General features: G+C 35.2%; 1 protein-coding gene across 3 annotated transcripts in view; it reads left to right on the forward strand.

Moving 5' to 3' along the window:
• The window catches only part of ATAD2B (ATPase family AAA domain containing 2B), a 167684-nt gene that overhangs the window by 19542 nt on the left and 127623 nt on the right, over nt 1-20519 (forward strand). For all 3 annotated transcript variants that reach the window (XM_043604443.1, XM_043604444.1, XM_043604445.1), the window contains exons 2-8: nt 3056-3207; nt 8185-8234; nt 8600-8753; nt 10177-10279; nt 12534-12642; nt 14826-14942; nt 17262-17337. In XM_043604443.1, coding sequence (XP_043460378.1) covers nt 3056-3207; nt 8185-8234; nt 8600-8753; nt 10177-10279; nt 12534-12642; nt 14826-14942; nt 17262-17337 — 761 coding nt within the window. The remainder of the gene's footprint in view (nt 1-3055; nt 3208-8184; nt 8235-8599; nt 8754-10176; nt 10280-12533; nt 12643-14825; nt 14943-17261; nt 17338-20519) is intronic.

Genomic DNA, 20519 nt, shown 5'->3' on the forward strand with positions numbered 1-20519 from the left:
CTTTATTGTGGAGAAACCTGGCAGATACCAAATTGCCCAGGTGATGAAAGTTACACATAATGATGGGTAAGTAAAGCATGCATAGTATCATTTGTGCATATTCTTTGCAAGAATGTGGTTATTTGGAGCATCACATCCAGATTGAGGGTCATCCTAGAGAACAAAAGGCCTGTACTCTTTACAGTCAAGGGCATGAAAGATGGGGGAAGGCCTAAAGAACTATTCCAGATTGAAGGGGACTGAAGAGATCTGATAACTAAATGCAATATATGTTCTCTGATAGGATCCTGAATCTGGATCAAGTAAAGTTTGAATGTGTTTGTGGATTGGCGCTGCATTTTATCAATGCTGATATCCTATTGGGAGGGTTATATGACTCTAATGTATCAAAATATCCTTGGTTTGGCATGTATGCACTGGAGTATTTAGGAGAGAATGAGGAATCATGTCATAAAAAGATACATACATCTTTTCCGTAGGCCTGAAACTATTTTTATTTTTAAAATTTATTGTTTAATTTACATCTAAGTTAGTTAGCATATGGTGCAACAATGATTTCGGGAGTAGATTCCTTAATGCCCCTTACCCATTTAGCCCATCCCCCCTCCCACAACCCCTCCAATAACTCTGTTTGTTCTCCATATTTAAGTCTTTTATGTTTTTGTCCCCCTCCCTGTTTTTATATTGTTTCCCTTCCCTTATGTTCATATATATATGTATACACACACACACACACACACACACACACATACACCACATCTTCTTTATCCATTCATCTGTTGATGTACATTTGGGCTCTTTCCATACTTTGGCTACTGTCAATAGTGCTGCTATAAACATTGGGTGTGCGTGTGCCCCTTTGAAACAGCACACCTGTATCCCTTGGGTAAATACCGAGTAGGGCAATTGCTGGGTCGTAGGGTAGTTCTATTTTTAATGTTCTGAGGAACCTCCATACTGTTTTCCAGAGTGGCTGCACCAGTTTGCATTCCCACCAGCAATGCAAAAGGGTTCCTCTTTCTCCACATCCTCGCCAACATCTGTTGTTGCCTGAGATGTTCATGTTAGCCATTCTGACAGGTGTGAGGTGGTATCTCATTGTGGTTTTGATTCGTATTTCTCTGATGATGAGTGATGTTGAGCATGTTTTCGTGTGTCAGTTGACCATCTGGATGTCTTCTTTGGAGAAGTGTGTATTCATGTCTTTTGCCGATTTCTTCACTGGATTATTTGGTTTTTTTTGGGTGTTGAGTTTGGTAAGTTCTTTATAGATTTTGGATACTAACCCTTTATCCACTATGTCATTTGCAAATATCTTCTCCCATTCTGTCGGCTGCCTTTTAGTTTTGCTGATTGTTTTTCCTTGCTCTGCATAGGCTTTTTATTTTGATGAGGTCCCAATAGTTCATTTTTGCTTTTGTTTCCCTTGCCTCTGGAGACGTGTTGAGTAAGAAGTTGCTGCAGCCGAGGTCAGAGAGGTTTTTGCCTGCTTTCTCCTCGAGGATTTTGATGGCTTCCTGTCTTACATTGAGGTCGTTCATCCATTTTGAGTTTACTTTTGTGTATGGTGTAAGAAAGTGGTCCAGGTTCATTTTTCTGCATGTCGCTGTCCAGTTTTCCCAGCATCACTTGCTGAAGAAACTGTCTTTATTCCATTGGATATTCTTTCCTGCTTTGTCAAAGATTAGTTGGCCATACGTTTGTGGGTCCATTTCTGGGTTCTCTATTCTGTTCCATTGATCTGTGTGTTTTTGTGCCAGTAACATACTGTCTTGATGATTTCAGCTTTGTAATAATAGGTCTTGAAGTCTGGGGGTGTGATGCCTCCAGCTTAGGTTTTCTTTTTCAGGATTGCTTTGGTTATCCGGGGTCTTTTCTGGTTCCATACAAATTTTAGGGTTGGTTGTTCTAGCTCTGTGAAGAATGCTGCTGTTATTTTGATAGGTATTGCATTGAATATGTACATTGCTTTGGGTAATATGGACATTATTATTTTATTTATCTATTTATTTATTTGTTTGTTTGTTTTTAACGTTTATTTATTTTTGAGACAAAGAGAGACAGAGCATGAACGGGGGAAGGTCAGAGAGAGAGAGAGAGAGACACAGAATCCGAAACAGGCTCCAGGCTCTGAGCTGTCAGCACAGAGCCCAACGTGGGGCTTGAACTCACGAACTACGAGATCATGACCTGAGCTGAAGTCGGACGCTTAACCGACTGAGCCACCCAGATGCCCCTATTATTATTTTTTAAACATTCACCTTTGAAAGGCAGACAAAGCACAAGTGGGGGAAGGACAGAGAGAGAGGGAGACACAAGACCTGAAGCAGGTTCCAGGCTCTGAGCTCTCAGCACAGAGTCCAATGCGGGGCTTGAACCCGTGAACTGTGAGATCATGACCTGAGCCGAAGTTGGATGCTCAACGGACTGAGCCACCCAGGTGCCCCTGGGTAGTATCAACATTTTAACGATGTTCTTCCAGTCCAGGAGCGTGGAATATTTTTCCACTTTTTTGTGTCTTCTTCAGTTTCTTTCATAAGCTTTCTATAGTTTTCATGTATAGATTTTTCACCTCTTCTGGTTAGGTTTATTCCTAGGGAAACTATTTTATTTTATTAAAAAAATTTTTTTTAACATTTATTTATTTTTGAGACAGAGACAGAGCATGAACGGGGGAGGGGCAGAGAGAGAGGGAGACACAGAATCAGAAGCAGGCTCCAGGCTCTGAGCCATCAGCCCAGAGCCCGATGCGGGGCTCGAACCCACGGACCGCGATATCGTGACCTGAGCTGAAGTCGGACGCTCAACCGACTGAGCCACCCAGGCGCCCCTACGGAAACTATTTTAAAATAAAAATAAGAAACTATATATTTTTCTGGTTATAAATTTAATCTTTCTAACTCCCTTGTTTCTGTATTTACAGAATACTACATTTGCTATACCTGTAGAGAGATTCACTTAGTAAATATTTATTGGTTGAATATTTTATCAAGAATTTAAGAATTCTATATTTTTTAATAGGGATAATAAATACATTTTTAACTTTGTCTTTCAGAAAGCTGAAGTTGATGGTAGTTTAAGTGATAGCCACGTGTCTCCTCCAGCCAAACGCACTTTGAAACAACCTGATTCTGTTTGCAAAGACAAATCAAAATCACGAAGTACTGGTCAGAGAGAGGAATGGAATATATCAACTGGACAGGCCAGGTGAGAAGTGAGAACTCACCCGTTGGTTTTTCATGAATTATTTGATATGATTTAGGGCTCATATCAATGCTAATTTTCTTAAATTATGAAGCCACTAGTGTCTCGAAATACTTATGAATTATTTATTTTATAATTTTTTTATGTTTTAATTTTCTCTAAATATGACATAAAACATATTTTATAAAAATCTATAGTATTTCATAGAAACCATTATTTCTAAATCTAAAATGGTAAGAAATTTGATAGGTCTTAAATATGCATACATATTTATTTATACTGAAAGTTTAAAGACATTTGATTAGAATTATATTTTTATTTGAATGTAAAGTAAAATCTCTCTTTTCTAAAATTATGAAATATTACATTTGAATTGGTATGCCAAAATGTAGTAAAATCAAAATTAATTTTTAAAGAAATCTTTTCATTTGTCCGTTTTCAACTTAAATTTACTTTGTGTCTGGTTCATTATGTATCAGGATAACTTATTTTTACACACTTACCAAAGTAAATAGCAATAATTTGTTGTAGATAGGTACACACACAGAAAAGATTTAAACATTGAACTATTAATTCTTAGCTTCTCTTTTCTCCAGTCTTTGATGTAGAAGTGTTGATGATGTGTGGACTACAGACAAAAGTAAAAAAGAAATCCTTTGGTTTCTTTCCTCCTTCAAATACCTAAAAATTATTTGATTTTATGTTTGTAGGTAAATTCTGGATGCTGTTACTCTTTAATGAAAAAAAATCTTTGGTGTTTTATAGACTTTCATAGGCAGTGTATATACTGGTCCCTAAAGAGTCTGTATCTATTTCAATATTTTTCAGAAGATGGGCTACTTTAAGTTTTTTATTTGCGTTGTCTGGGAGCTAAGTAGAAAAATCTTGAATCAGAGCCTGTTGATTTTTTTTTTTCTTTTCTGATATTCATCTGTGAGATAAAACAGATCCAGGTCGCTATAATGATGTTACTAAAATGAGTACTGCCCTTTAATTACACTTCTAGACTTGATCTACCTGTTGTAATCTGTATCCTATATCTATTAAATGAGTGAATCAGGCTTCTTTTTCTAGATAAATGTTTCTTAAAAATGTTCTTTTAGTGTTCGAGTTTGACCTTTAACTGTAAGATAATTTTAACAGTTTGTGTATACAGCACATTAGATTTTCTACATCTTAGCCACTCTGAAGGCCTTTATGTAAATTGATCTTGATCATGTCTTTTGTTTAAAAAAAAAAAAAAGTCCTCACTCATTTTGGGGAGAGAATTTTGCTTCCATTTAGGTACCTCAGTATGATACTCCTTTTTAAAACAATACTAAGTATATCTTGAATAAAAAACTTAAGAAAGAATGAATACCAACAGAATTTATTACTTATATTTTGGCAGAATAGCAATTTAAAAGTTTTTTTCAGTTAAATTTTCATCTAGAAATGTAAGTGCTACAGGGTTAGAATATCTTGGTATTTCTTGTTTAAAAAAATTAAAAAAAATTTTTTTCACATTTATTTTATTATTGAGAGACAGAGTGAGACAGAGCATGAGCATGGGAGGGGCAAAGAGAGGAGGAGATACAGAACTTGAAGCAGGCTTCAGGCTCTGAGCTGTCCGCACAGAACCTGATGCGGGGCTCGAACCCACCAACTGTGAGATCATGACCTGAGCTGAAGTCAAACGCCCAACTGACTGAGCCACACAGACGCCCCTAAAAAATTTTTTTTAATGTTTATTTATTTATTTTTTTTGAGAGAAAGAGACAGAGTGTGAGTGGGAGAGAGGCAGAGAGAGAAGGAGACATAGAATCCACAGCAGGCTCCAGGCTCTAAGCTGTCAGCACAGAGCCTGATGTGGGGCTTGAACTCATGAGTGGTGAGATCATGACCTGAGCTGAAGTCGAACGCTTAACTGACTGAGGCACCCAGGCGCCCCTATTTTGGTGTTTCAGATGACCCAAATAGAAAATGCTGTTTGACCTATTAGCTTCAACAGAACTGAATTTTAAGGAAACCTTGTAAATACTTTAGATTTTGAGATAGTGTAAATATGAAAATCAGGATTTATTTGAAGGATTGTATTTGTTTTTATGTCATGAGCCTAAGAATCCTGATTCCTTTATTTTGATAATCTATCATGAGCACCTAAAGTAAAATTATTAAAGTTCTTTCAAAAAAACTGTGCTAAAAATATAATTCATTTGGGGGAAAAGTGAATATATATAAGAATTAGTCTTAACCATGAAAAATAATGAATCCTAAAGGACTTTGTAATGACTACTAAATTAAAAAAATATATATATTTTTAATGTTTATTCACTTTTTTGAGAGACGGAGACAGAGTGAGCAGGGCAGGGGCAGAGAGAGAGGGAGACACAGACTCTGAAGCAGGCTCCAGGCTCAAGCTGTCAGCACAGAGCCTGATGCGGGGCTCGAACTCACGAACCATAAGATCATGACCCGAGCTGAAGTCGCACGCTCAACCGACTGAGCCACCCAGGCGCCCTTGACTACTGAATTTTTAAAAGAAATTACTGTGGGGGCACCTGGGTGGCTCAGTCGGTTGAGCGTCCAACTGTGGCTCAGGTCATGATCTCGCGGTTCGTGGGTTTGAGCCTCACATCGGGCTCTGTGCTGACAGCTCAGAGTCTGGAACCTGCTTAGGATTCTGTTTCCCTCTCTCTGTCTGCCTCTCCCCAGCTCACACTCTGTCTGTCTACCTATCTCTCAAAAGTAAACATTAAAAAAAAAAAAAAAAAAGAAATTACTGTTGATTGGCAGAACAATTTTTATTTATTTAAAAATGTGTTTGTTTATTTAATTTATTTATTTAGTGAGAAAGAGAGAGAGTGGAGGAGGGGTGGAGAGAGAGGGAGAGAGAGAATACCAAATGAGCTCTCCTGACAGCACAGAGTCTGACGTGTGGCTCGATCCCATGAACTGTGAGATCATGACCTGAGCCAAAATCAAGAGTCAGATGCCTAACCGACTGAACCACCCAGGTGCTCCAGGAGCTTTCATTTAAACAGTGAACTCACCTAGTTACATTTTAAGCGATTAACTTTTGGGAACTTTGATTCATGGGGCTTTTTAGGCTTATGTATTATTATACAGGAAGGCCAACTCTTAAAATTCTAGTGTTCTCTTCATATCCAGATATTTAATATTCTGTCTCTTTCTTGTTTTTCATTTTATAAAAAGAAATGGTAATGGAAAAATGATAATCTATGATTGTAAGATAATTGGATTGATTGAAGAATAAGTTTTTATTTTTCCTTTTTAAAACAGATTTCATTAGCAATGAAGTAAAAGCCAAGTAAGCATTGTCTTCTTCAGAGGGACAAAAAGGCTTATTGTACTTTTTTTTCCCAGTGATGTTACTGTTCAGAAAGTTTTAGGTTTCTTTTGTAGAATTATTTCAAGGTTAGCATCTTATTTTTTTTGGATAATTTAAATATGTAAAATTTCAGTCGTTTGGTTTTTGCATATGCTAAAATTCATTTTGAGCCCGCACTTGTAAGTAAACTCATCATACTGAGTTAGTATTATGTTAGGTTCGAAGTCAAAGTAGATTTATGACGTAGTAAAATTGACTTTTCTGTGTGGTTTTAGGTGGGTTCCTGAGAATTTGACATGTATAATCTTCTAAGGAAAGACCTGTTAATATACCAATTTCATTACTTTATAGTGTACTTTGTATACAAAGGTACTAAAAATGAAATACTTTGAAGAGGTGTAGTATATTAGAACAAGGTAGTTTTGTTTTTTTCTGGGGGAAAGGAGGGCTGGAGTGTTTTTGTTTTTGACAGTATGTGTACATGTAACAGCTTGAGTTTTTGTGTATATCCTTTAATCATCTGATCCATGACCTTTATTAGGCAGGGCCATTTATCATTAACATTTAATATTTAACATTTAAAATTGAACATGAAAAGTGCTGGAGTAACCAAAACCAGAATATTTTTGTTAAGAAAATGTGTACAAACGGGAGTGGGAGATACAGGCGTCCACTTATGGAATGGATAAGTCATGGGGATAGAAGGCACAGCATAGAGAATAGCGTCAGTGGTGTTGTAGTGGTGTTGTGTGGTGAGATGGTAGCTACACTAGTAATGAGCACAGCATAACGTATAGACTTGTCCAATCACTATGTTATGCACCTAAAACTAATATAATATTGTGTATCAAGTATACTTCCATTAAAAGAGAATTTTGTGCAAACCATACAGAAGATCATGTATTTGTTTTTTTCTGAATGTCCTTTCCATTTTTCTTAAATTTTGAAAATAATAGTTGTTGGGTATTTTAGAAATATCTTAGTTTACATTGACACTTCTTTTATTATGTAGCAATTTAGTTTTTGTTTTCACAAAGCATACTGTGAATTTTTTAAGTCTTGATGTTTTGATGATCATTTAAGTATCTTCCTGCTGAATTAACATTTCTTTTCCTCCACCCAAAAGGGAGAATTGTACAGTGACTGTTTTGAGAAATTAGCTAAGTTTTCATTTGGTGGGTTAGAATGTGAATTAAATATATTGGAGAAATTATTAAATAGTTTTGGTGTTCAAAGACTTTTTTCTTCTTACAGTCTGTTGTTTGAATAAATTTGTCACTGTTTGAATTTTATTTTGTTAACCAAAACCAATAATAAATGTCTGTAACCATTGCTGCTTATAATATCAGTTAACTTTATACTACATGTTAAACTTAAGCTTCTTCTTTGGACTTTATAGAGTTGAAGACAGAGTAAGTTCAATTTTTAATCTGTTATTAAAGCTTTTCTTGTAATGAAATGATGCTTAGCTAGTATATTTTATTAATTGGTGCATTACCAATCTTAGAGTAAAAAAAGACGTTGTCTTTAGTATTAAAAAATAATATTGCTGACATTTTAAAGATTAAAATGATTCCACCAATATTACGTTTCTTGCTTCTTTAAATGAATGTTGATGTGTTTGCATATTAAATATAATTGTGTTCTAGGTTAACTTCTCAGCCTGGTGCTACATTACCAAACGGACATAGTAGCTTATGTGAGTATTCTGTTATGAAATGGTTAGTATTGAAATTCTTACTAATGTTATTAGAGTAAGTGTTAAAGTGGGGTAAAATAGTGATTTACTAGAATGTTCAGCATATCGTTGGAAATGACTGGATTTCAGTCATAGCGAATACTTATGTAATTGTTAAACATTGAGAAATCAGTACAAATGAAATAATTTAAATTATTATGATGGGTTATAAACAGTTATCAAAAGTTTAGATTATTGGAGATTAAAACTATTTAAGAGGTTATATTGAATTTTTTGTAGTCTTTTAAAAGTAATTTTTGATGTATTTTTTCTTTTTTTCTTTTTATACTCTGTACTTTGAAATGTAAATCTCTCTCTTCTTGTAGCCCTTCGAAGCCATCCCCTTCGAGGGGAAAAGAAGGGAGATGGGGACCTTTCTTGTATAAATGGTGACATGGAAGTCAGAAAAAGTTGTCGTTCCAGGAAAAACAGATTCGAAAGCGTGAACCAGAGTTTGTTATTTGATCAACTAGTAAATAGGTATGAATGCTTAAACAGTAAGCAGTTTCATTTAATTAATTTATTCACTTGATTTTTCAGATTTCAGAATTTCAAAATCAAATTTCAGATTAAAAAAAAACCATTGATTTTTAAGCTTGTTATGTTTTAAAAAATAAGCAGTGACTTAGCGATAAATGTAATTATTTTATTTAAAAAAAATTTTTTTTTTCAACGTTTATTTATTTTTGGGACAGAGAGAGACAGAGCATGAACGGGGGAGGGGCAGAGAGAGAGGGACACACAGAATCGGAAACAGGCTCCAGGCTCTGAACCATCAGCCCAGAGCCTGACGCGGGGCTCGAACTCATGGACCGCGAGATCGTGACCTGGCTGAAGTCAGACGCTTAACCGACTGCGCCACCCAGGCGCCTCAGTTATTTTAAAACTTACTTTGAATTAGCAGTGATTAGCAGTTATTATCAGTTTCTAGTCAGTTTATTAGTTTTAGTAGTTTATGTAATAGCTAAATTTTTCTCCTCCTTTTTAAGCTCTTGTGTGTAAATAGTATAGAAAATAATTTTATTCTGTCTTCACTGTTCTAGTCCTTTATTATTTGTTCATTAACAATTTGTTTTTGACAATTTTTAAGCAACATTAGGTTCCATTATTGATATGTAGTAAGTATAGTTTTGCTTAGTCAAGATTTTGAATTAAAGGTTTTTTGAGACTGGGTATATGGGATATAGCTAGTGAATGAGCCTAGTCGATTGCTCAGTATCTACATGCAATGAAATTTTTCTTCTCAGATGATAAATTATCCTACTTAATCCTTGCAGTGGCCTTGAGAGGGCAGGTCAGTACCATCCCATTTTAGAAGAAAAATTATATTCTATAGTGGTAATGTCAAGTTTGAGTATTAGTTATTATTTGTTAAGTACTTAGATCATTATCTAGACACATAGTAAGTACTATATAAATGTGTTTAAAAGGTAAAATGTGGTAATGCCAGCCTGTATTTCATGGAGGTCAGTGTTCTCTAATTTTTAAAAAATATCTGTTCGGTTAACCTTATGTTGGCTTTAAACTTTTTACAGATTGTTTATCCTATAAATTTTCTTAACACCATCTTCAAATAAAAAGATTGAATTATTATTATTATTTTCATTGCCTTGGATCTAGTAGTTATTTATAGTGGCACTGTGGAGTTAAATATTTGGAGTATTATGAACAAAAGTTCTATTTTGTAAGTTTTAAATATATTAAGGTAGAAGATGTTCTGGATTTTTAGGGGGGACATTATCTTCTGATGGCTGCTGATTCAGAAAGATGTTTAATTAGGATGCTATCTACAGTTACATATCAGAGATAATTAAATTATGCTTTGATGAAGAGTGCTCTTTCATGTGTATGCCACATGTGGTCTCACAATTGTCTAAATCCTAGTTTTATTATGTGATTGTAGTACTGCTGAAGCTGTACTACAGGAAATGGACAACATTAACATCAGACGGAATCGTCGGTCAGGAGAAGTAGAACGACTTAGAATGTGGACAGATACAGAATTTGTGAGTATATTTACTTTAACAACCTTTGCAAATATTTTTTATTTTGGTTGAGGGATTCAGACGGAGAGTGAGCAGCACTGGATTTTCTTAAATTAACAGAATTGTTCCTTTTCTTTGGTTCCTCTTTAGTTTGGGATTTTATGTTTTCTTCTTCTATCCTTAACTGTATTTGCTGCAACCTTTCCCAAAAGATTCCCTATACTTTTGCCAGAACAGTTATCTTAGAGTATGGCTCTGATTCTGTTACTTTTCTTTTTTTTTTTTTTTTCTTTTTTTTTAGTTAAGTTTATTTATTTTGAGAGAGAGAGAGAAGGAGAGAAAGAATCCCAAGCAGGCTCCATGTTGTCAGCACAGAGCCTGATGCGGGACTTGAACCCACGAACTGTGAGATCATGACCTGAGCCAAAGTCGGACACTCAACCGACTAGGCCACCCGGGCGCCCCTGATTCTGTTCCTTTTCTGATCTGAACCTTTGATGTTCTTTTTATTGTGTACTGAATTAATTAGAAATACCTTGACCTTCATAATCAGGATTCAACTTTATCTTTTCACACACTATTGCCCAAGTGTAAACAAATAATTCTTCCTTTATCTTTTACTTCTGGTAATACTTTTGGTTAGGGACTGCTGTAGTCCTACCTTTGTTTCATGGTTCATCTCAAATGCTGCCTCCCTTCCCGTTAGCAACAAGAGGATCATCTCTCTGAATTCTATAGTACGTTGTACCTTTTTTGTTTTTAAAGCATTTTTTAAAAGTCTTTTTAAATTTTTTTAATGTTTATTTATTTTTATTTTTTTTTTATTAAAAAAAATTTTTTTTTTCAACGTTTATTTATTTTTGGGACAGAGAGAGACAGAGCATGAACGGGGGAGGGGCAGAGAGAGAGGGAGACACAGAATCGGAAACAGGTTCCAGGCTCCGAGCCATCAGCCCAGAGCCTGACGCGGGGCTTGAACTCACGGACCGCGAGATCATGACCTGGCTGAAGTCGGGACGCTTAACCGACTGCGCCACCCAGGCGCCCCTTAATGTTTATTAAAAAAAAAAATTTTTTTTAGTGTTTATTTATTTTTGAGACAGAGACAGAGCGTGAACAGGGGAGGGGCAGAGAGAGAGGGAGACAGAATCCAAAGCAGGCTCCAGGCTCTGAGCTGTCAGCACAGAGCCTGATGTGGGGCTTGAACTCATGAACCGCAAGATCATGACCTGAGCCGAAGTCAGACGCTTAACCGACTGAGCCACTCAGGAGCCCCTAATGTTTATTTATTTTTGAGACAGAGAGAGACAGAGCACGAGCAGAGGAGGGTAGAGAGAGGGAGACACAGAATCCGAAGCAGGCTGCAGGCTCTGAGCTGTCAGCACAGAGCCCGACGTGGGGCTCGAACTAATGAGCTGTGAGATCGTGACCTGAGCTGAAGTCGGACACCCAACTGACTGAGCCACTCAGGCGCCCCTTAAAGCATTTTTTTTTTTAATGTTTGTTTATTTTTGAGAGAGAGAGCGTACACAAGGGAGGGGCAGAGAATGAGGGAGAGATTGAATCCCAAGGGATTGAATCTGTGCTGTCAGTGCAGAGCCTGATGCAGGTCTAGAACCCATGAACCGTGAGATCATGACCTGAGCCGAAATCAAGAGTCAGACACTTAACCAATTGAGCCACCCAGGCCCCCCTACTACCTTTCTTATTTTTTAAAAAAATATTATTTTGACATTTACTTATTTTTGAGAGAGAGAGTGCAAGCAGGAGAGGGGCAGAGAGGGAGACAGAATCCCAATCAGGCTCCAGGCTCTGAGCTGTCAGCACAGAGCCTGATATGTGGCTTGAACTCAAGAACTGTGAGGTCATGACCTGAGCCGAATATCAAGAATCGGACACTTAACTGACTGAGCCACCCAGGCACTCCTACATTGTACCTTTTTTTTTTTTTTTATGGCATTTAACTTGTTTTACTTTGTTTTATAGTTACCTGTGACTTATCTTACTCCATCCTACTAGGCTATAATTTGCTTGATTGAGAAAGTGTGTTCATGGCACTGTAGTTTTAAATTTTCAAATATTTTGTAAGTTTGTTTTATTTTTCCTCTTGACCCTTACATTTATTAATTTCAGGAAGCTCCGTTTTTCATGAATCTGCGTCTTGCAAATAGGTGCTCAGTAAATTTCAAGAGTGGTCATATCCCATTAGGTTAATGATATTTATAGCCAGGAATAAATTCCATGTTAATATTTGACAGATTTTTCTCTTTAACAGGAAAACATGGATATGTATTCAAGAGTGAAAAGGCGAAGAAAGTCACTGAGAAGAAATAGTTATGGGATACAAAATCATCACGAAGTGTCTACTGAGGGCGAAGAAGAAGGTTTGTAAAGCACCTTATGAAATAAATACTACAGAGTTCAGGGGGGAGGGAAGAAAATTATATACAAGTAATACACATGTAATATTGCTGAGTGGGTGATTTTTGGCTTTAGAGGTCTGTATTGTGTAATTTGGAATAATTTTTATTTGATTGGCATTCTGAGTTTTCACCTTCATTTGGAAAAACACCTTTACACTATACATCTTTATGTAATTTATCTTATTTGTAGCTAGCTATTGGTAGCCCTCCAGTGACCTAATCTGGTGACATTTGCCATGAGCTGATTTGTTGTTAGGTGAGGCTTCTTTTGTGTTTCTAATTGGAAGCCCTTATCCACAGTCACCTTCTACCCGTATTCTCTGAATCTCTGATTATTTGGGTCCCAAATTGAGTTATGGACTGAGGAGTCAGTGGTAAAATTTAAAGAAAGAGGGACTGCTAGTTCTAGTGGAGGGAGTGGTACTGCTCTTTTCCAAGGCTTGTCTGGGTTCTGAACTAAAGAACCCCAGCTGAATTTGTGGGGCTGCAGCTAGGAACATGATGAAAGTACATTTGCCCCAAAGATTATAAATCCATGACTAGCACACTATAGGGTTTAATTCTGTAGGTGTTAATCTTCATTGAAATGGATTTTCAGAAGATTTGGTGTATTGTAAATGAAGGATAGTTTTATTTACAAGGAAATCTTACTAGTTCCTACTATGTGTATAGCTTTGATGGACAGGAATGGGTTTATTTCTCAAATTCTCTAATTAATATATTATTAGCAAGTTTTGAAGAGCTGATACTTCTAATGAAGGTGCTTTACTGAGCAAATATTGTTGTTGTTACAGTTAGAGCCTCTATATTGCTTCCTTTGGAAAAATCAGTATAGGCGAGACAGATTTATAATGTGATTTTTGCCTTTTCATTAACTGAACACCTTTATAGAGTTTTCAAAGTAGATCTGCCATGTTTAGAATTTCTTCCCATAATAAATAGTGTGTTATAGTGCAGGTGTTTCTCAAAAAGCAATATTTTTCGAAGGTTTAAAGAGATTTATTTGGGTAGGAGTAATTTAGATAATACTATATTTGGTGATTTTGTCTAGAACTTAATAATAAAAATATTTATAAACTTAGAATATGCTTTCAGATGTCATGACTAAAATATAAAGTGCTTTGCATTTTAGTATCCTATTTCACTCAGTATCACTAGTGGTTTTATGGTTTTTCCTGTGCTTTAATATGGTTGTGTTATATTGATAATTCCTATGGTTAAAAAGTTAATCACAAAGTGTATTGCATTTGGAGACCATAAACCAGTAAATTTTCATATGACTTAATTAATTTTTCAAAAGATTTTATTTTAAAGTAATCTCTATACCCAATGTGGGGCTTGAACTCAAACCTGAGATCAAGAGTCATAGGCTGTATGACTGAGCCAGCCAGGCACCCCAGACTTTTATTTTAAACTATAAATGGATGTCATATCATAGTTATAGCCAAACCACTTTTTAAAAATAAACTTTTAGATTTATGTATGTTATAATTTATTTTTAAATAAGCTTTTAAGATTTATGTATATTATAATTTATTTTTAAGTGTATAGTTAGGTGAATTATAAAGTGATCACTTATGTCAAGAAATAAACGTATTAACACCCCAGAAATCTGCTTCATGCTCCCTCCCAATTCCTACCTGCATTTTCCTACCAAAATAGAACTAATTTGTGTTTATCTCTTGTCAGCAGGCCTAACAAACCATTGTATTGCCAACAAAAATTGCTCTTGCTGTAACATTAGTAATTATCTTGTAAGCATATTTTTTGAACTACCGAGTGGTATTTGAATACTAACATTCACTGGTGGATAACTGGGCATTAAAATGAAGTTTGCTCTAGTAAAATTTTGATTTGTCTTCTATTATACCTTTGTATGACCAAAGAGATTGAAAGATCATAAGAATACCTAGGTTATTTAGCAGAGAACTGTATTATTTGTTGGAAAGGCTTTTTTTTTTTTTTTCATCTATCTAGGTTGGTTTTTAATTGTAGTGATACATGCTGTATCATAAAATGTTGACACATTTAAATGTTACCTGTGCAGAAAGAGTAAAAGATAAAATGTAAATATTCAGTTCTAGAGTGAACCATTCCTTGTGGGTTAAAACAGTTCTTCTTTTCTTTTGTGTGGGGGAAACTAGAATCTCAAGAGGAGGATGGAGACATAGAAGTTGAGGAGGCAGAAGGAGAAGAAAATGATAGACCATACAATTTGAGACAAAGAAAAACAGTGGATAGATACCAAGCACCTCCAATAGGTAAGAAATGCTGAATAACTTTGTTTCTTTTTTTATTTTTTTTTAATGTTTATTTATTTTTGAGACAGAGAACGACAGAGCATGAATGGGGGAGGGTCAGAGAGAGGGAGACACAGAATCTGAAGCAGGCTCCAGGCTCCGAGATGTCAGCCCAGAGCCCGACACAGGGCTTGAACTCATGGACTGTGAGATCATGACCTGAGCCGAAGTCGGACCCCAACCGACTGAGCCACCCAGGCGCCCCTGAATAACTTCGTTTTGTAGTTGAGTAGCTTATTCTGTACCACCCCTTCAAAAATATAAGTGTTGTGGAGTTTAAAGTTTTTATTTATTTATTTATTTGTTTATTTAATACTCTTTATTTGTTTTTTTTAAGTTTATTTATTTTGAGAGAGAGAGAAAGTGTGAGTAGGGGAGAGGCAGAGAGAAAATCCCAAGAGGGTCCTCACTTGCAGTGCGGAGCTCAACGTGGGGCTTGATGTGGGGCTTGATGCAGGGCTCGAACTCATGAACCTCGAGATCATGACCCAAGCTGAAGTTGGGTGCTTAACTGACTGAGCCACCTAGGTGCCCCAATTCACTGGTTTTGAGTTTATTTACAGGGATTATGCAGTCATCACCACTGTTTAATTCTAGAATATTTTTGTACTTCTACACTTTCATCCCCCCAGCCCCCGGCAACCATTAATGTACTTTCTGTCTATAGATTTGCTTTTTTTGTGACCTTTTGTGTCTAGCTTCTTTCGCTTAGCATAATGTATTTAAGGAAGGACTGAGATATTTGTATGAGATACTCAAACTCTTATGCTCTAAAACGATGTTGGATTCTCTGGAAGGAGTGAATCAGAGTTACTATGGCAGCCGTCTAGTACATGCAGCCTAGGTATGCAGACATTACTCCAGTTAGGAGCCATTATCACAGATAGCCTTGTTAATAATGGGGGAGATGTGTAAAGACAGAAAAAAGATTCTGAATCATTTCTTTTTAGATTAAAAAAAATATTGAGGTATGAATGAAATACAGTTTACTGCAGTTGCACATACTTAACATGTAGTTTGACAAGTTGGAAATACCTTAGATATATACCTATGAAACTATCATTACCATCAAGGTAGTGAACATGTTTATCAGCCCCCAAAATATCTTTCTGCCTGTTTGTAATCTCCTTCTAACCTTCTTACGCCATCCGCATCCCAATCCTGAGGCAGTCACTGATCTGATTTGCTTTCTATAACCATAGATTAGTTTACACTCTTTTGAATTTTATGTACAATATACTCTTTATTGTCTTTCTTTCACTCACCATAATTTTAAGACTCATGCATGTTGTTGAATATAACAATGTGTTTCTTCTTGTACAGAGTAGCTTTCCATTGTATGGACATATCATAATTTGTTTATACATTCATTTGTGGGTAGATATTTGGATTATTGACATTTCTAATATTTAGTTATTATAAATAAGTTGTGAACATTCACGTGCAAGTCTTTGGGCATATTTTTTCATTTTTCTTATAAACACTGAGGAGTGGAAAGCTGGGTTTTGTGATTAGGGTATGTTTAATATGCTAAGAAATTGCCAAACTGTTTTCCAAAGTGATTGTACCACTTAGATTCTCCCTGAGAGTGTATGGGAGCCCAGTTGCACCATTCTCTTGCCAACACTTGCTACAGTCAACTTTTTGAAATTAATTTTAACACATAGTTATTGTAGTTTTAATTTACATTTCCTCAATGACACTGAGCATCTTATGTGCTGATTTGCCAGTGTTATCTCTGGTGAAGTGTCTTTTCAAATCTCTTGCCCGCTTTTTCCAATTGAGTTGTTTATTTTCTTAATATGGAGTTTTTGAGAGTTCATTATGTATTCTGGGTATCAGTCCTTTATCAGATATGTGATTTGCAAATATTTTGTCCGTCTGCAGCTTATTTCTTTTATTTTCTTTTGTTTTCTTATTTCTTTCACTTATTTTCTTAGTGTCTTTCAAAGAGTAGAATTTGTAATTTTGATGAACTCCTATTTATTAATTTTTTTAATGGATTATGCTTTTGGTGTGGTAACCAAAAAAAAATCTTTGTTTAACCAAAAGTCACAAATACTTAATTTAACATCTTTTTAGAGTGTTTACTTGCAACTTAAGGTATCCACAAAGTTTTTATTTTTGTTGTGCTCCTTCTAGATAGTATTTGGAACTTGAACACCTGTGACTAGCTTCCATTCAGAAAGTTAACAGAAGTAACTTCTACTCCTTTGATAACATCAGTTTGTCAATTTGTTATTAGTTATTTCTGTGTTGTCCTTTTTTATTTTCTTTTAGTCCCAGCTCATCAAAAAAAGAGAGAAAACACGCTGTTTGATATTCACAGATCTCCAGCAAGAAGAAGCCATATCAGGTATGTTTTGTTGGTTTTCAAAAGGAGGAAATAATCATATCTGTCATTTAGATATATCCTTTAAATAATATATAACAAAATTTCTCATAATTAGAATATAGGTATTGATAGTGTTAATAATGCCAATGAGGGACTAAATGGTTTCTTTCTTTTCTTTGCTTTTCTTTGCTTCTCTTTCTTTGCTTTTTTTCCTTTAAATGTTTATTTATTTATTTTTGAGAGAGACAGAGAGAGAGTGAGCTGGGGAGGGATAGAGAGAGAGGGAGACACAGAATCCGAAGCAGGCTCCAGGCTCCAAGCTGTCAGCACAGAGCCTGATGCCGGGTCCAAACTCACGAATTGTGAGATCATGACCTGAGCTGAAGTTGGATGCTCAACTGACTGAGCCGCCCAGGTGCCCCAATATCTTTCTTTTTTTAATTAGTGACTAGTAGTTATTATGCTACATGTGACTATTTTCTTCCTGGTTCAGTTTGCCTGGAATAGTTACTGTTTTAACAATTATGTTCCCTAATGCTACATAGCTCTCTGCTCTCTTGGTAGAGTTGAATCTAAACCACTCACATTGCTTTCATTTGAAACACTGGTTCAGTTAGTCTTTCCTTTTTCCCCCCTTTTGCCCTTTCTTTTATATATAGATACAAAGGACACTGGTTTTGAAACTGTCTTATCTATTATGTTTTCTGAAAAGGTAGTATACTCATGGAATATACAATTAATAAAAATTTTAAAATAGATATGAAGAGCTTCTTTTTTTCTAGTAGTCTCTCACTCTCCCATAGTAACATGTTCATATACATGTATGTGTACTTACACATTGTTAGCCCTTCTTTTTACACAACATATATTGTGCACATTGTCTTATACCTTGTTTTTTTTTCACTTAATTCATTTTAACTGTCTTTTCATTTCTGTATAGTGAAATTTCACGTTTATGTTTATAGTTACCTATTACATTTATAGATATACTCTAATATTTAAATTAGTCCTTTATTGAGAGATGTGGTGGTCTTTGTTATTACAAAATATGACATAATGAATAGCCTTGCACAATCTTCATTTTACATGTTTACAAATGTATTTGTAGGATAAATTCACAGAAGTTGGATCTCAGAGTTAAAGGGAATAGGAGATTGTAACTTTGATTAGTTTGCAAGCCACCAAGTAGTTTATGAAAGGGCCTATTTTCCCATGTTTCTACAAACAAAATGTATTTTTAAACTTTAGCATTTTTGCCAGTCTGAGAGTTGAAAAGGAGATCTTGGTTTATTTAAAATTTCTGTATCTCTTATCAGAGCATTTTTTCATATGTTTAAAAGCCATTTGTTTTTCCTTTTTTTGAAACGTGTACAAAGTTTACCTATTTTTCTAATAGATTGTTTTTCTTTTATCTACTTTAAGTAGTTTTTTTACATCCTGAAGAGATTAGTCCTTTGTCATAAATTGCCAGTGTTTTTCCTTGGTTCAGACTTTGTCTTTTTTTGACATTGCTTTCAGTTGTCTTTACCAAGAGGTTTCTATTTTTATGTAGTCAAATTTATCAAACTATTTTTTTAAGGCTTTTAGATTTTATTTTATTTTATTAAAAAAACATTTTTGAAAGAGAGCGGGCATGCATGATCGGAGAAGAGGCAGAGAGGAAGATAGAGAATTTCAACCAGGCTCCATGTTGTCAGTGCAGAGTCTGACGTGGGGCTCAAACTCATGAACTGTGAGATCATGACGTGAGCAGAAATCAAGAGTCAGACGCTTAACCTGCTGAACTACCCAGGTGCCGCTAGATTCAAATCATAGTTGGAAAAACCTACCCAAATCCAAAGTTTTCAAGGAGTTCATCTTTGTTTATTTTTATGGTATCATTTTTTTCACAGTCTTATTTATTTATTTATTTATTTATTTATTTATTTATAAATAATATGAAATTTATTGTCAAATTGGTTTCCATACAACACCCAGTGCTCATCCCAACAGGTGCCCTCCTCAATACCCATCACCCACCCTCCCCTCCCTCCCACCCCCCATCAACCCTCAGTTTATTCTGTTATTAAGAGTCTCTTATGGTTTGGCTCCCTCTCTCTCTAACTTTTTTTTTTCCTTCCCCTCTCCCATGGTCTTCTGTTAAGTTTCTCAGGATCCACATAAGAGTGAAAATATATGATATCATTTTTTTACTTTTAAATTTTGATTCATTTGAATTTTATGGTGTAAGATTTGTAGAACAGATCCAACTTTTTTTCACAGATGGAAAAATGAGTTTTCCCAAGCTCATTTATTGAATCAGTTTGTGATTTCTCCATCGATTCTCTTTGCCACATTTATCATATATCAGATTACATGTTTTGCTCTGCTTCTGGATATTTTTTCCATTCATATTGAATACTGTTTAAGTTGTTGAGGCTTTTTAATATGTTGTAATATTTATAACTAATCCCTTAAATTTCCTTTGAATGTGATTTTACATTATTTGTGTTATTTTTGTTTTTCATATTATTCAGTTATGTTTTAAAGTGTTATGTGTGGTTCTTGCACATTTATTGTTAATTTTTTCTTACCTAACTTACTTTTTCTGTTGCTTTTGTGAGATTCCCTTGTCCTTTTTTTTCCATTATATTTTCTCATTATATTTCATTTTTCCATTATATTTTCTCTCTGATTCATATATATAACAATTTCAGCATATTAATTTTGTGTACCCTTCTTCTTTATTGGGGATTCTCCTAGCTTGTCCATGTTATGATTGATGCTTAAGAAAGATGTACTTTTGTCATGTTAAAGATTTATGTATTTTTTATTTTATTTATTTATTTTTAAAATATTTATTTTGAGAGAGAGCATGCATGAGCAGGGGAGGGGCAGAGAGAGAGAGAGAGAGAGAGAGAGAGAGAGAGAGAGAGAGAGAATCGCAAGTAGGCTCTGTGCTGTCAGTGCGGGAGCTAGAACTCATGAACCGGGAGATCATGACTTGAGCCGAAATCAAGGGTCAGATGCTTAACCTAAGGCCACCCAGGTGCCCCAAAGATTTATGTGTTTTTTAAATACTTGAATTTTCTTAAAAAAAAAAAATCAAAACAAGAATATTGATCAAATGTTTTCAAATTGTTAAGGTCTATGGAGATCTTTCATCTCAGATTTATTATTAAGATTTATTAATTATTTTAATAGATTTTCTAATGTTGAATCTT

Source organism: Prionailurus bengalensis, chromosome A3 (genome assembly GCF_016509475.1).
Source record: "Prionailurus bengalensis isolate Pbe53 chromosome A3, Fcat_Pben_1.1_paternal_pri, whole genome shotgun sequence".
Taxonomy (NCBI): domain Eukaryota; kingdom Metazoa; phylum Chordata; class Mammalia; order Carnivora; family Felidae; genus Prionailurus; species Prionailurus bengalensis.